General features: G+C 38.3%; 1 protein-coding gene across 2 annotated transcripts in view; it reads left to right on the top strand.

The window, feature by feature from the left end:
- PKHD1 (PKHD1 ciliary IPT domain containing fibrocystin/polyductin) overlaps positions 1-14024 on the top strand; it is a 485172-nt gene that overhangs the window by 180317 nt on the left and 290831 nt on the right. For both annotated transcript variants that reach the window (XM_024248417.3, XM_009241952.4), the window contains exons 38-43: positions 607-817; positions 1232-1389; positions 3710-3901; positions 6840-6965; positions 9145-9201; positions 9446-9576. In XM_024248417.3, the coding sequence (XP_024104185.3) occupies positions 607-817; positions 1232-1389; positions 3710-3901; positions 6840-6965; positions 9145-9201; positions 9446-9576 (875 nt within the window). The remainder of the gene's footprint in view (positions 1-606; positions 818-1231; positions 1390-3709; positions 3902-6839; positions 6966-9144; positions 9202-9445; positions 9577-14024) is intronic.

Raw genomic sequence — 14024 nt, 5'->3', positions numbered from 1 at the left:
GAAAGTAGTTATGGCGGTCTATGTCAGAAAGTCTAATAACCACTTGTTTTTACTTGGAATAAAAAAGAGGTGGTAAAATTTCATCCTCAAACAGTGTGACACAGAAAAGGAAGAGAAAGGACTAACACATACTTGGGGTCTATTATGTGGTAAGATCCAAGCTAGATGTTTCATAGGTATTATTTCATTGAATCTTTCCAAAATCCTATGATGGAAGACCCTGCTACTTCTGTTTTTAACTGAGGAAACTGAAGCCCACTTATCAAGTTTATTACCCTAAAGAACAGGGTTAGAATATGACAAGACCATGATTCAAATATAAGTGTAATCTGACCACAATTCTTGTGCTTTTTACACATTACTATTCTCTATTCTGGCTTCCTTTTATTGACTTCTTTTTACAGATAAAAAGAAAACTAATGTCAAACAAAATAAAACAAAACTAATATAAAAAAATTGGTGCTTACCTATCCTGAAGCTTGCTTTTCCAGGTCATATTTTATGGGATTCTTTGGCTAAATAACATCACGTTTATTAATGATTAAATTAATCATGTTTTGATTAATGATTAAATTATCTGGACAACTTTTCCTCGGGCTGCTTTAGGTTCACTACCAGAAGTAATTGTCACCAGTCTTCGAGCAACTGCCCATGCCCAAGACACAGTGTTGGCTTTAGAAGATGCTGTGGACTGGCACCCTGGGGATGAAGTTGTCATCATCAGTGGAACAGGTGTTGAAGGTGCCAAACCGATGGAAGAGATTGTCACTGTGGAAACTGTGCAGGATACAGACCTCTATCTTAAGTCACCTTTGAGGTACTGAGTGTCAGCTTGGCTAAGTTGACATGGAAGAAGATGAGATCTTAACTGTGTTGGGGTCTGGACATTTGTATTGGGGTCTTTCAATGATATATTTCTTCTGCTTAAATAATGGTAGACATTTTAACAAGAAAATTAAAAAGCATGAAATGTTTTGAAGATTTAGACTTTGTAAGTTAGTTTGTCTTGTGAGTCTCTAGAACTTCTGTCTTCCACAAATGATTAGGGCAATGATCAGCATAGTTTCTAATTTTCATGTACTTGTGTCTATAGTTCACTATTTGGTATTGAGTTTCTAAAGAAACATGAATAAATCCCCAAAGGAAGAATTATGTTAATCTAGTGGCTTATTATTCTTAGTAAGATTTGGAGTGATGTCCTCAGTTCTATCATCCTCTTTTTTTCCCCCAGATATTCTCACAACTTTACAGAGAATTGGGTGGCTGGAGAGCAGCATATTTTAAAGGCCACTGTGGCTCTGCTCAGCAGGAGTATTACCATACAAGGAAATCTCACTAATGAGAGGGAGAAGCTGCTTGTTTCATGCCAGGAGGCCAATGCTCCAGAAGGTAGAAGAGTGTTTTGTTGGAAAGTCCAATGAGCAAAAAAGAATATTCTTACTGTCTGATGATAGATGGCATTGCTGTCGTTGACCTCTTTTAAAATAGAATAAGCCCTTAACCTTTGGATGCCCATACTTTTCTGTAGTTTTCAGAATGCTCTTGATTGTCATTTCATCCTCCTCCCTGCCCCACTGCCCAATAGCCTTGTGAAAAAGATAAACAAAAGACAAAAGAAATAAAATATTATTTCTCTGGGGAAAATATTTCTATTAAAGAACTAAATCTGAAGAGTTGAATTACATTTCTGGGTTCAATGTTAAAATTCCAGGCCACTTCTAAGATTCTCAGGAAAGCCATATGCCAGAGTTCTGGGCTCAGGCAGCACATTCTTACTGATTAGACTCGTAGGGCTCCCCCATCCCCTTTTTGGGATTTGTTTTCTGAGTGAACTACCACATACTTTAGGTAAGTGGTGGAAAAATTCAATTTATCTTCTAGTAGAATAGCAGGCACTGAATCACATTGATGTGCCTATTAAGCATCTATTTCAGGGATGGTTAGTTTAGTAGGTCATGTTTTGGTTTCCCAGGCTGTAGATTATGAGGCTTTCACATGTTGTGAAGACATCATTTGTCAACTTTGGTCCAGGATGGTGTGGGTGTCAAGGATGACTTCCAGGCATGAGCTCTGGATGGATGATGAGGCTATTTGCTGGGATGGGAAGGGGAGCAGGTTTTGGGGTGGGAGAGTGGCAATCGTGAGTTTAATTTTGTATATGTCGTAACTGAGATGCCAGGCCAGCGACTGTGTAGAGATGTCTGGTAATGTGTGGAGCCTGGAAAAAAGGTCAAAGGGAGCTGGAGTTAAAGATTTGAGTTGTGTCTAAATATAGGTGCATGTGAGTAAAATGTTGCCATGTGGTTGGGTGTGGGGAGTTGTTAGAAGTAGAGAGGCAGTTTGGCCTCACCTCCCTCCCTACAAATCATCTACTCACAAATGTGTCATTCTAAAAAGAATGTTTGGTTAACAGTGGGTTCACTTCCATCAACTGCCCAACTTTATCAATTCTGCAGAATTGGGATCTACATTCTATTCAAACTTTCTTGGGATTCTGAGATCATATTTTGCCAAATGTTGCATTTGATCATGCTGCAAGTGAGACCATGCTTCTAGGTTTAAGCCATTATAAATCTGTTAGCCCCAAATGGAAAAAATCCTTGATTTCATCACAAATCTTAAATATAACTACAATATTCTCAAAGTAAGTCATTCCTTTTCTGTGTGGGGCTGGAGTGTGGAGCAAGGTAGCTGAATTTAATAACACAAGGCCTGTCCATTTGAAAATCTTATGGATCACTGGCAAAATAATCAAATTGTGATAAGGCATACAAATATAAATATCTCTTCATTCACCTCTTCTCTGGGTATTAGCAAATGACTGGATTCTGAAATTTACTGTGATATGATACAGTGTTTTATATTATTGGTGCTTCTTTGGATCATTAACATGAAAAATCTTTATTATCCATTGGAGAGATGATTTATTCTCCAGATTAGTTTGTACCACCAAATGCCATGTATCAACAGAAGGTGCCCTGGATCTTGAGGTCACAATATTTTGGTAGCAATGGTAGTTGTGTGTGTTAGGTCCAGGTGGTTTGCTGCCCTCCCTGGCATTCATAGTTGTGTGTGTTAGTTCAGGTGGTTGCTGTCCTCACTGGCATTTGTAGTTGTGTGTGTTAGGCTCAGGTTGCTGCTGTCCTCATTAGTGGCACAGCTGGGGAAGTAGGTGTTGGTGCAGGAGCTGCTCAGTTGCTTCTCTGGAGTCCTTTGACATTTCTGTGGTAGCGTTATTGCTAAGTCCCCAAACCATAAAACAGCACAGTAATGGGGAAACCTCACTGGACAGCTTACGATTAAAAAGTGCTGTTATTATATTCAGTGCTAACATGTCTTTCCTACAATTATCAACCACAAGAAGGTCATTTTATTGCACATTTCCTCCAGAGGATCTTTTAGATTGAAATAAGCATCTATTTAGGTTGGATTTGTGGGTTATAGTCTGACTCTTTGTGACAGTAATTAAGGTGATTGATTTGGGAGTTTCTTGAAAAAATAGAATGAAGGCAACATCATGTCCTGTTTATCAGATCTTTTAATTAATAATCTACAGAGGAGAATCAAAGAAAAGGGGAAATAAGATTATTAAATGAAATAAACAGTAATGGTTTTTCCTTGGTACTGACAGTACCTTTCAAACTGGGAGATTTGTCTGGAAGCATGTTCTACATGCTTTAGGTTCTCTGGACTTTATTTTGCATTTCAGGTAATCTGCAGCACTGTTTGTATTCCATGAGTGAGAAGATCCTGGGATCCAGGGATATGGGAGCCAGAGTGATCGTTCAGTCCTTCCCAGAAGAGCCCAGCCAGGTCCAGTTGAAGGGAGTGCAGTTTCGAGTCTTGGGGCAAGCCTTCCATAAGCATCTGAGCTCACTCACTCTGGTGGGAGCTATGAGAGGTAAGGGGGTCCGAATCTAGGACCTTCTCATGTTTCTTTCTCCCATGTTTAAGGCACTACATGCATGGGGGAATGATAGATGATATGTAGGATTTGAGGGATTTAGAGATGGATAATTGTTATATTCTAGGTCTATGGTTCCCAAACTTTAGTATGCCTAAACAAATCACTTGTGGAGCTTATTAAAATTCAGAGTTACAGACCTTACCCCAACAAATTCTGGTCTAAGGTAGGCTTAGAAATGTGTATTTTAAATATACAAACCTTTTGATTCTGGAACAAGCAGTCCAGGGAGTCCACTTTGAGAAGTATCACTATAATACAGCACACGAGAGTGAACCACACAATCCTGTGTTTTGAATTCTGTCTCTACCACTTACTAGCTTTGTGACCACAGGTGAATTGGCATTACATTATCAACACTGTGGGAGTCCAGGCACTTCTATGTAAAGTTGTCCTAAATCAGAGGAATCTTTTACCTGGGGAAATGAGGGGGAATGGGCTGAAACCCAGGTGCTTTTTCTGGGAATGAGGAGCAGTTACATGTGCAGATCTTGGCCAGACATGAAGATATAAGAAGGGAGCAGGAAACATCAAATTCAGGTGAGAACAACTAGGTGAAAAACAAGATCAGAATCAGAAAAAGAGAATATGACCCAATGCACTGATAAAAGTTCTAAAATCAAAGTTGAATGTAGGAACATCCAGGGAACAACTCATTACCAAAAGCTGATATGCAGAGAATCACAGAATGGGGGTGCAGATGCCAAGTCAGGAGGACAGAGGCTCCATTTCTGAGTGATCCTCCCCATTCATCAGCACTTTCAACACCCACACATTCAAGCTTTGCCTTCTTTAAAGAGGCTGTGCCCCAGGGGTTCAGAGGTTGATGCCTGACAAAGGACATCAGGGCATACTTTGTGGTTCAGGTGGCTCTTGAGAGATGCTAGGATTCTAACAGGTAATTGCAGAGTAATCCTTGAGGTCATTGAGGGCAGGATTCTGAACTGCCAGAAACAACATTTTCCTTCATTTTCAATTATCTGCATGCTAAGGAAGTCTATTTATTCTCATTTTTCCAATCTTTTTAAATTTATTTGAGTCATTTCAGAGGATGGCTCCTCATATGGCCTCTCCCCTAGTGCTTTGGATTGATTAGTATCTTTATTTCCTTCTCTCTGGTTCTTTGGTCAGCTGTGTATAGTACTGCAGGATATTTGACATGTGGCCAATTCAGTAAAAAAGAGGGTAGCTGTCACAAATAAGTTATCAATTGAGCATAATCAAAGCCTTTCCTTGATCATATTTTACCTAACCTATCTCTCCCACCTCCGTTTCAATCAGAGTAGCTGCACATTCATCTATTTTTATAGATATTTTATATTTTAGGTTTTATTTGAAAAAGAGTTCAGTGCTTAAAAAATAAAAGTTTGAAAATACTGCATTAACACATTTATTACCTTTAAAGCCCTGTTAAAATGCAGAGGCTAGAAACTTGTGGAATGCTCATCAAGGAATCTTTTATTGTTTAACACCCAGAAACCCCTCATGTCCTATGCAGCTAATTACTCCCAGCTACCAGAGTTAGAAAGCATTGGGATCTTTGAACAGTACTTTTTAAAAAATTTAATTTAATTTTAAGTTCTAGGATACATGTGCAGGATGTGCAGGTTTGTTACATAGGTAAATGTTGCACAGTACTTTTTAAAGGTTGACCAATCCCAGTATTCCGCCCATAAGAGCTGCACAAACACATAAGTACTTACTGGTTTTTCACATGGTCAGGCCTATTCTGTTTGGGTGATATGGTGAAGATTCTGTGCACCATGGGCAGTGTTTTCTAGAAGTAGATATGGATGGGTTAATTTATTGGGGTGGATCCTTGATGAGCAATGTGAGGACATCTAGTAGTAGGAGAGCTGAGATTGAGGGGAATGTGGAGATCCAGTGTCGATAGTGATGTTAAAGTTGAGAATTTTTTGGATAGTCCCAATTTTAAAAGTCAAATTATTCTGTAAACTAAAGTAACTTTTCTAATATCCCAACACTTGGCATCTGTATCTTTCTCACTACCTAGTAATAATACAAAGCTCCCTTCTTAGGATTTATAGTTTAATTATTCAAATAATGGATTTGTATTATTTTAATGTCAGTTTCCTCCATCAGAATGCAAATACATGAATTCAGAGGTTACTTAGTTTCATTCTTCTTTATGTTTCCAGCACAATGCAATGCACAATTCCTGAAACATATAGTTAATACTCAGAATTGTGTATTCATTGACTCATCTAGGCCTCATAAGCAGATCTGGGGATCATAGAATATGCCTGTGGAACCAGTGTAATGATTTTCCTAATTGTCAATTTTTTAGCATAGTAGAGGATAGCTTCCTCTTTAGTTTTATAAACCTATCCAGTTCAAATGTGACAGTCATGATCCTCAGGCCAACCTTTGACCTTGCTTACAGTTAGGAATGAGTCTCTGTCTATTTTGGGCCAAGAATATTATTGCCTGATAAATTATAAATATTAATTCACAGCTCCGGGTTTCAAAGATCAAGGCTGGCCCATAAGCAGTGCTCTTCACGTTATCCTTAACTTCTCATCTGCTGTATTGTGATGAAAGCTGATACTAAAGATGATAGCCAGTTGGAAATCTTGACAGCCATGAGTTCTTTTATTGTTTAGACATACTTTGTCTTTCTCAGATTGTTTTTTTTTTCTAACACTTGATTGTTGAATTTCACCCTTTTTATTATTGAGGCCCATTGGTTTGAGTTACCCATTCTCTTAATTTGATTGCTGCTTCTAACTTCTTATCTCCTGAGTTTCATTATTGTGTGGGAGAATGTCTTTAGCTACAGTGTAGCTTGCTCTAAATATGGTCAACAGAATCTCAGCAGCCATATCTAATTTTTACTTTACTCTTTCCTATTCAGAGTCTTTCATACAGGGCTGCACAGTGAGGAACTCCTTCAGTAGAGGCCTCAGCATGTGCGGGACCTTGGGCCTGAAGGTGGACAGTAATGTATTCTACAATATTTTAGGTCATGCACTGCTAGTTGGTAAGTAAAACAAGCTTGTTTAGTTTCTGCATTCTTGAGTAGGACACAGTTTTTCACAATGAATTCTCCCCAAATTTCTAATTCCTAATTTATAAAAATAATTGGCCTTAATGATCACTAGAAATGGGCTACAGTAAAACATTCTAAATTTAAATGTAGTCATCACTGATTGGCTTACTAAACTTTACTTATAGGATACTGATCTTTTAAAGGTTAGTTCAGGTTAATAAGTGTATAATGGGAAGTTTTAAAGTTTACTACCAGTAATTTTCACAATAATTCTAAGTCACATACATATGTTTTTGTATAGTCTTACAGACTGTCAAACTTGGATGGATGTTGGCCAAGGATTTAAAAATCTGGAATTCTCTTCTTAATAGAATTCAAGCTCCTGTGGCTTGCTGAAGAAGCCCATGTTTCAGAATCTTCAACTGATCAACTGTATCTACTTCTGTTTCCTAAAGTTCATTCCCCTTGCAAAACTCAGAATTATCCTTAAAAATCTCAGATTGCATCATGTCACTTCTCTCCTTTGAGATTCTTATTGCTTTTAAAATAGAATCCCAAACTTTTCACCAGACTTAAAAGATCCCTTCAATGATTTTGTCTCTGTTAACTTCTGTAAACTTGTCTTGTTCTTTTTCTCTTCCTCCATACTCTAGTGACACTAAAATATTTTATTTTAGTTCCTTCAAAAGACCACACTTTTTCCTTCCTCAGGGTCTTTGCACAAGCTGTCTGGCTCTGTTCATGCCACTTACTCTTCTCTTGCAAGATTCTTTCTCCCAGACAAGTCCTTCTGTTTAAGCTCTTTAAGCGCCAATCAGTACTTCTTGATTTAAAATTATATACCACATTTCTGGTCATCTGATTAATGTCTCTATACCATCGGATTTCTTGAGGACATTGTCTCCTGAACACTTAGCATATTAACTAGTGCACTGTAGATCTACTAGTTGAAAGAAATGAATGAATTAAGGAACAAAGGGTCTCTAGTTTTATCAGAATAAAAAAGTAAATCAGAGGTTTTCACTGAAAGTAAGAATATAACTGTATTTGTTAAATACTGTTTGATATTTAATTCTATAGTATCATCAGTGGGAAAATACATGTTTCATTTAAGAACAATCTGTTGAGATAAAAGCTATAAAAGTTCTATCCTGAGATGGAAACTGTCTAGTGAGAAAATATGAATCAGATACATTTGCTTTAAAACATACTCTAGCTCTAAAAGACAAAAAACTAAGGGTAACTGAGGTGATCAGGTGCAGAAAAATCTTTTGGTTAGAAAAGGACAGCCACAGGGAAGTCAACTAACAGATGTAGGATTGACTTTATTTGTTCCTATGTTTGTCCGTGCAAGGAAAAAGGTGAAACATCAAGGAGAAATTGAGAAAGGTATCCTAACAGTATTACCTTAGCAGAAAACAATTATGTGGAATAGATATTAACTACGCAAGGAAGAAAACCTGTAGGAGGAATTTAGCCTTTAGTGCTTGAATGTTGTGAATTATAAGCTTTTGACATCTATTGTATTACAAGTGAGGGAATTAAAATTTTTGTTTATTGATGTGTGGTAGGTAAAGCACTCAATCTCACACATAACAAGTATGCAAACCCAGACCCATGAAATGGCATGAGGAAGCCCAGATACTTAAAGACTTTGTAATGAAGGGTTCTTTGGGGCTGCTCTTTATTGATAGCCCTTAAGTGACAAATTTCTCTATTAGCATGGCCCATGCTTGCTCTTCTATTCCAACCTCAGTGGTTTGGGTGAGAAGGTCCTAGATGTTGTCCATCCTGTTCCTACAGGACATTTCAGATTTTCCAAGGGAAGGTGAGAGCATGCAGATAGCAGGTGGCCAGTTTGAACAGCTAGGAATGGGGTTGGGTGTTGACACAGGATATGTGGCACTTAACAGTGGAGATAGTCACTTAGACTCCTCCTCAAAAGTAAAACAGATCTATTTTTCTGTTCTTGTTATTTAAAATGAACTTCTGATTCCTGATACTCTAGAACTGAAGAGTACATAAGATCTGTATCTCTTTCCCTGATTTACAGATAAAAACACAAAAACAAAATCAAAACAACCCACACCCAAAGAAGTAGTGTTGCAGCATCTCTTGTTTTCCTAAGTGACATAAAATATGCTCAAGTAATGGGGTCTTTTGTTCTCAGGGACATGCATGGAGATGAGATATATCTCATGGGAGGCAATTCATGGAAGGAAAGATGGTAAATATGTAAATTGATTTTAAATCTATTACAGTGTATTTAAAATTGTCATATATTTTATAGACAAGCCTGATGGCAAAATGTTAGGTCTCTTAAGTGTATTGTGCACACTAAATATTTTCTAAATATATATATATATGAAATGCATTATGTGAACTCTGATGTGTATTAGTAGAATCAAGGGTGTTGAGTTGAGTACATTTTAATTATGTTTGTGGATCCCCTGGGTTTGTTGAAACATTAGACTGGTCAGGACATGGAAATATAATAAGAAACAACGTGATCATCCGGGTTTCTGGTGCCGAGGGACTCTCCAATCCTGAAATGTTGACACCATCTGGCATCTATATCCGCAGTCCCACCAATGTTATAGAGGTAAGATCTTCAGCTCTACCAGGAAGACCAGAACCGAGAGGGCATAAAGTTCTTTCTCCATCAGGGGTGTCCAACCTTTTGGCTTCCCTGGGCCACATTGGAAGAATAATTGCCATTGGAAGAATTGGGTCACACATAAAATGCACTAACGCTAATGACAGCTGATGAGCTGAAAAAAATTGTAAAACAAATCTCATAATGTGTTAAGAAAGTTGATGAATTTGTGTTTGGCCACATTCAAAGCCATCTTGGGCTGCATGAGACCTGTGGGCTGCCAGTTGGACAAGCTTGCTCCAAAAGTTCTTTAAGGTGGCAGCGTTAGTGGTGGTGTGGTATGAAATGTTTACTTGCTGCATATTAGTATCAAGAAAATAATTATAATTTTGCATTAAAGAAGTGCTTTAGGATAAATGTAAGCATTCCTCTCAGGATTTCTGGAAACACTTTTTTGAAGCAATAGGTAATGGAGCAAAACAAAGTAGATATTGATCATTTCCTGGTCATTTAGGTAATGCAAACTAAAATATCTCCCTGAACTACCCACTCTGGATGCTGATTTTTGTCTCTCTTGATTCCAATACCAATTTCTTATTAAACCTTCACTATCTTACTATGTTAATGTGGCCATATTTTGTCCTTTAAGACTGTCTAAAACTGAGACATGAGGTGTATAAGGTCATGTCAGATTCCAGGAGGATGAAGTCCACTTCAATGACCTTGATTTTTAAAATCCCATTATTTAGTACAAGTTAACATTGGTTTCTCTTGGCACATTTCTGTTTAAACATTTAAGAAATTAATTTTTGAGGGGACAATGTAGCTGTAGACCTGAGTGAACAAGTGCATCAGAGTAGTGGCAAGCCATTTCGTTTCCCCTTTTCTAATTATTTTATCCCATGGCTCATCTATCAAAGGAGTTAAGGGCCTCACTCTTCCAGGGAACTCCTCTGAGCATCCACTATGTCATTATGCTGAGTTTCTAAGGTACTCACAGGATGAGCTTCTTTCTCACTGATCATCTGTTTTTAATTACCTTCAGCTGAATAACCCCTAGTAAAAGTAGTGGTTATTTCTTCAACCTTCCTTAGATTCTTTATTATGTTTGTTCCAAGCACAGCACTTACACACCATTTTAGGTGCCTAATGGGAGTGGCTAATATGCCAGTAAGCAAAGGAAGCAGAACTACATGGACTGTAGGAACCCAGACCCCAGACCCAGGACAGCTGGAGCTGCATTTAACTTGTTGGCCACTACAGGCCAAAAATCCTAATGATAATTAGGATTTTTTTGTTGTTATTTTAAACTTTTAATTTTGAAATAATTTCAGACTTACAAGAAGCTGCATAAATAAAAGAGTTCCTATGTGCCCTTTCTATGTCTGCAAGCTTTTGGGCTTAAGAAACCATGTTTTTGTGTACTTTTCTGGGTAGCATAATGTTGACTACATCAAATGCTTAGAGGAAAGTAAACCCTCAGGGTTGCCCAGCTCACCCTGCTGTGTGAAGCTGGAATGTCCTTGTCTCACTGGGTAGTATGTGGTCTGCTGGACAGGAGTGCTGGCCACTGGCTGACAAGAAGAAGGGTTGAGCTGGCTGCAGGTGCAGAGAACCAGAGGGTAATCTGCAAAGCTGTGGGTTGTGTGAGCCTTTGCAAAATGACCTGTAGAATAATACCCAGTCAGCAATGGAAAAATTGAGTCTACAACTAGCTGCTTGCTCTCCCTCCATGCTTTCCATTTCCCTTCATTTACTTTCTTACTCTTGTATCTGCTTTACAAAATTAGAAAAAAAAAATACAATGTATATGTTTTGAGAATGGAGTTTTAGGTTAAACTGGTAATGTAGATTCATTAGGTATATTCCTGACATATTCATCCTTGGTGACCTTAAAGTTCTAACTCTATTTTCATTAGCTTTTAGACGCTAGCACAATGTCTAAAACATGGTAGTTGCTCAAAAAAATGTATTTAACATAACAAATGAAGGTATAAATCTATAACCAAATTATATGGGGGAAGAAAAAGGAAAGTAAAGAACAAGTTTCAAAGTCCTAAAATCATTTTGATGACTGAAAAATAAGTTTAGTCAGTGGAAGCATTTAGATTCTGTTGGGCTATCAGCATTAAATCTTGCAAAGTCAAGTCCAGTTTTTCAGTTGTGCCATTGGCTTTCTGTTATTCAGTCTTTTTTTGCATTTTATTGTCTGTGATGTGCCATTACTTAAAGACATAGGTGATAACTGGGTATATGTGAAAAAAACCTACGTTCCCTAGGTGAGTCTCAAACTCTTGGTCTCAAGTGATCTCCCCACTTTGGCTTCCCAAAGTATTGGGATTACAGGTGTGAGCCACCGTCCTTGGCCGAGTTAGTGTTAATTGTGTCCTGTATGGATGATATACAGAGTACTTTGAAGAACATGTTTTAGAAATATACCTTTATTCCAGAGGGATAATAAGGAGGCTTCCACAATAACAAGGTGTGTGTGTATGTGTGTACATGTATTTGTGTGTATGTGTATAATATGTGGAACAGAAAGAGATGTGATAGAAAATTGTGATTAATTAGGATTTTTCTTTGTTGTTATTTTAAACTTTTAATTTTAAAATAATTTCAGACTTACGAGAAGCTGCATAAATAAGAGAATTCCTATGTGCTCTTCATCTAGCTCCCTCCAATGATAACATAACCATAACCATAGTCATGGAGCTGTACCAAGGCCAGGACATTGACATTGGTATGATAGTATTAATTAAACAAATGCATTTATTTAGACTTGAAGAAGATGGCCTAATCTTCCTGTTTGGGCAACCAACTCTGAAAGCCTAAACTCTCTCTCCTCACATACCTGAGTCTGACCTTGAAATCTCTGACCTGGCAGGTAGGTAGGCAGGGGAAGTGATTCTTAAGTCTGTGCAATGGTTTGTGGTTTTATATTATTCCCAAATTGCCCTGATGCAGAGCTGGGACCAAACTCTCAGCCACAACATAAGGAATTCAGCTGGGCTTGCAGTCAGTCACCTTTGCAGTTCACTTACCTTCAACCCGGCATGATGCAAATAAATTTCAAATATGATATTCCTTTTTAGTTTTGATAGCCACAGGTGGTCTGCTTGTCTCCCTGCCCAGCCTGCAGCTGAGGTGAGTCCAGGGCAGTTTCATTGAGAAGCAAAACCTGAGCTTTGTACCTTCTTGCCAGTGATGACCCATGAGTGGTATGTGCTTGAGTCTCCAGGGGCCTGTGGCATTCCCTGGTACATTTCTTAAATAGGCATTTGCTATGCTTTCCAAAAGCAAGTTGGTGGTGGTTCTTTCGTGTATCACCTGTAGCTTCTTAGAGCTCTTCACCCTCAGGCTGTCTTCCCTCAGCAGCTCCAGCTCTGGAGTCTAGGACTTCTTTGACAGGAGCTCCTTGTTATCTGTCAAGAGGCTGCATCTTTCCAGAAGACATAACCTATGTGAACCTGTTCTCATTCTCTCTGGTTGGGAAGTCTTTGCTCTCAAACAGCAAAGGACTGTTCACTTCCAGAGCTCAGAGTCTCCCATGTTTATGTAGGTGTTGGAAATTTCCTATGACCAGACCCCTGTTTAGGATAGTCCGTGGAAAAACTCTGAAGAAGAGCCCTTTGGAGACATGCATTTAATTTGAGGAGAATTTGTTCCGGTTTGTGAATCAATTTTGTAAGGAATTCTGTGTTTAAAGGCCCAACCTCAGTTCTCAAGCTTTCCCCACTCAATAGGTAATGCATATTTAAGAGCTGCCTGAAGGGTTAACTCACTTTTTTTCTAGTGACTATAGATGTACACCTCAAGGAGCTGGCTTACTTGGACAGTTAATTTCTCTCTGGAATTTCTCTTGCTTGAATGTCCATAATACATTGACTTCCGCAAAGAATTGATTTCCACACAAAATTCCCTGCTTGCCTTAAACCCTTCCCCGCAAGCTGCCAGCTGCCTGCATAAATATGTGGTTTTTCCTCATGAATCATTTGTAGCATACACAATTGGAGTTGAGAGTAAGAAGGATCAGGAAGGAATGTGATCTGACTGTTCAAGTGCTTCTTTTGTAAGAAAAGTGAGTCTTATCAGCTAACAGAGGACCAAAGTTACAGTCTCCTGCCCACCTATAAATGCACTTGGAAAGTGTTTATATGTGATCACTCAGATGTGCCATAAATGCTAATGGCACTAGGGCAGATGATTCAACAAACCCATTTATTCAGGGAAACGTGCTTTCTGAGCATCTGTGCTGGCAAAGGTGATGAATAAGGATGCAGTCCTTGGAATATATTTTTGAAATTTAAGAATCTTTTCTTTCCTCATAAAATCTTGGCAATGAAATAGCATTTCCTTGGTAATGAAATAGAGCTGTGTGGACAAGTGAGATGATCACTTTTAGCCTCCAGTCCACATTTCTCATTGTATACTTGCAGACAAGGTGGGTGTTTAAG

This window comes from Pongo abelii, chromosome 5 (genome assembly GCF_028885655.2).
Source record: "Pongo abelii isolate AG06213 chromosome 5, NHGRI_mPonAbe1-v2.0_pri, whole genome shotgun sequence".
In the NCBI taxonomy this organism is placed as follows: Eukaryota; Metazoa; Chordata; class Mammalia; order Primates; family Hominidae; genus Pongo; species Pongo abelii.
The sequence above is the reverse complement of the archived record's forward strand: the minus strand, read 5'-3'. Positions and strand labels throughout refer to the sequence as shown.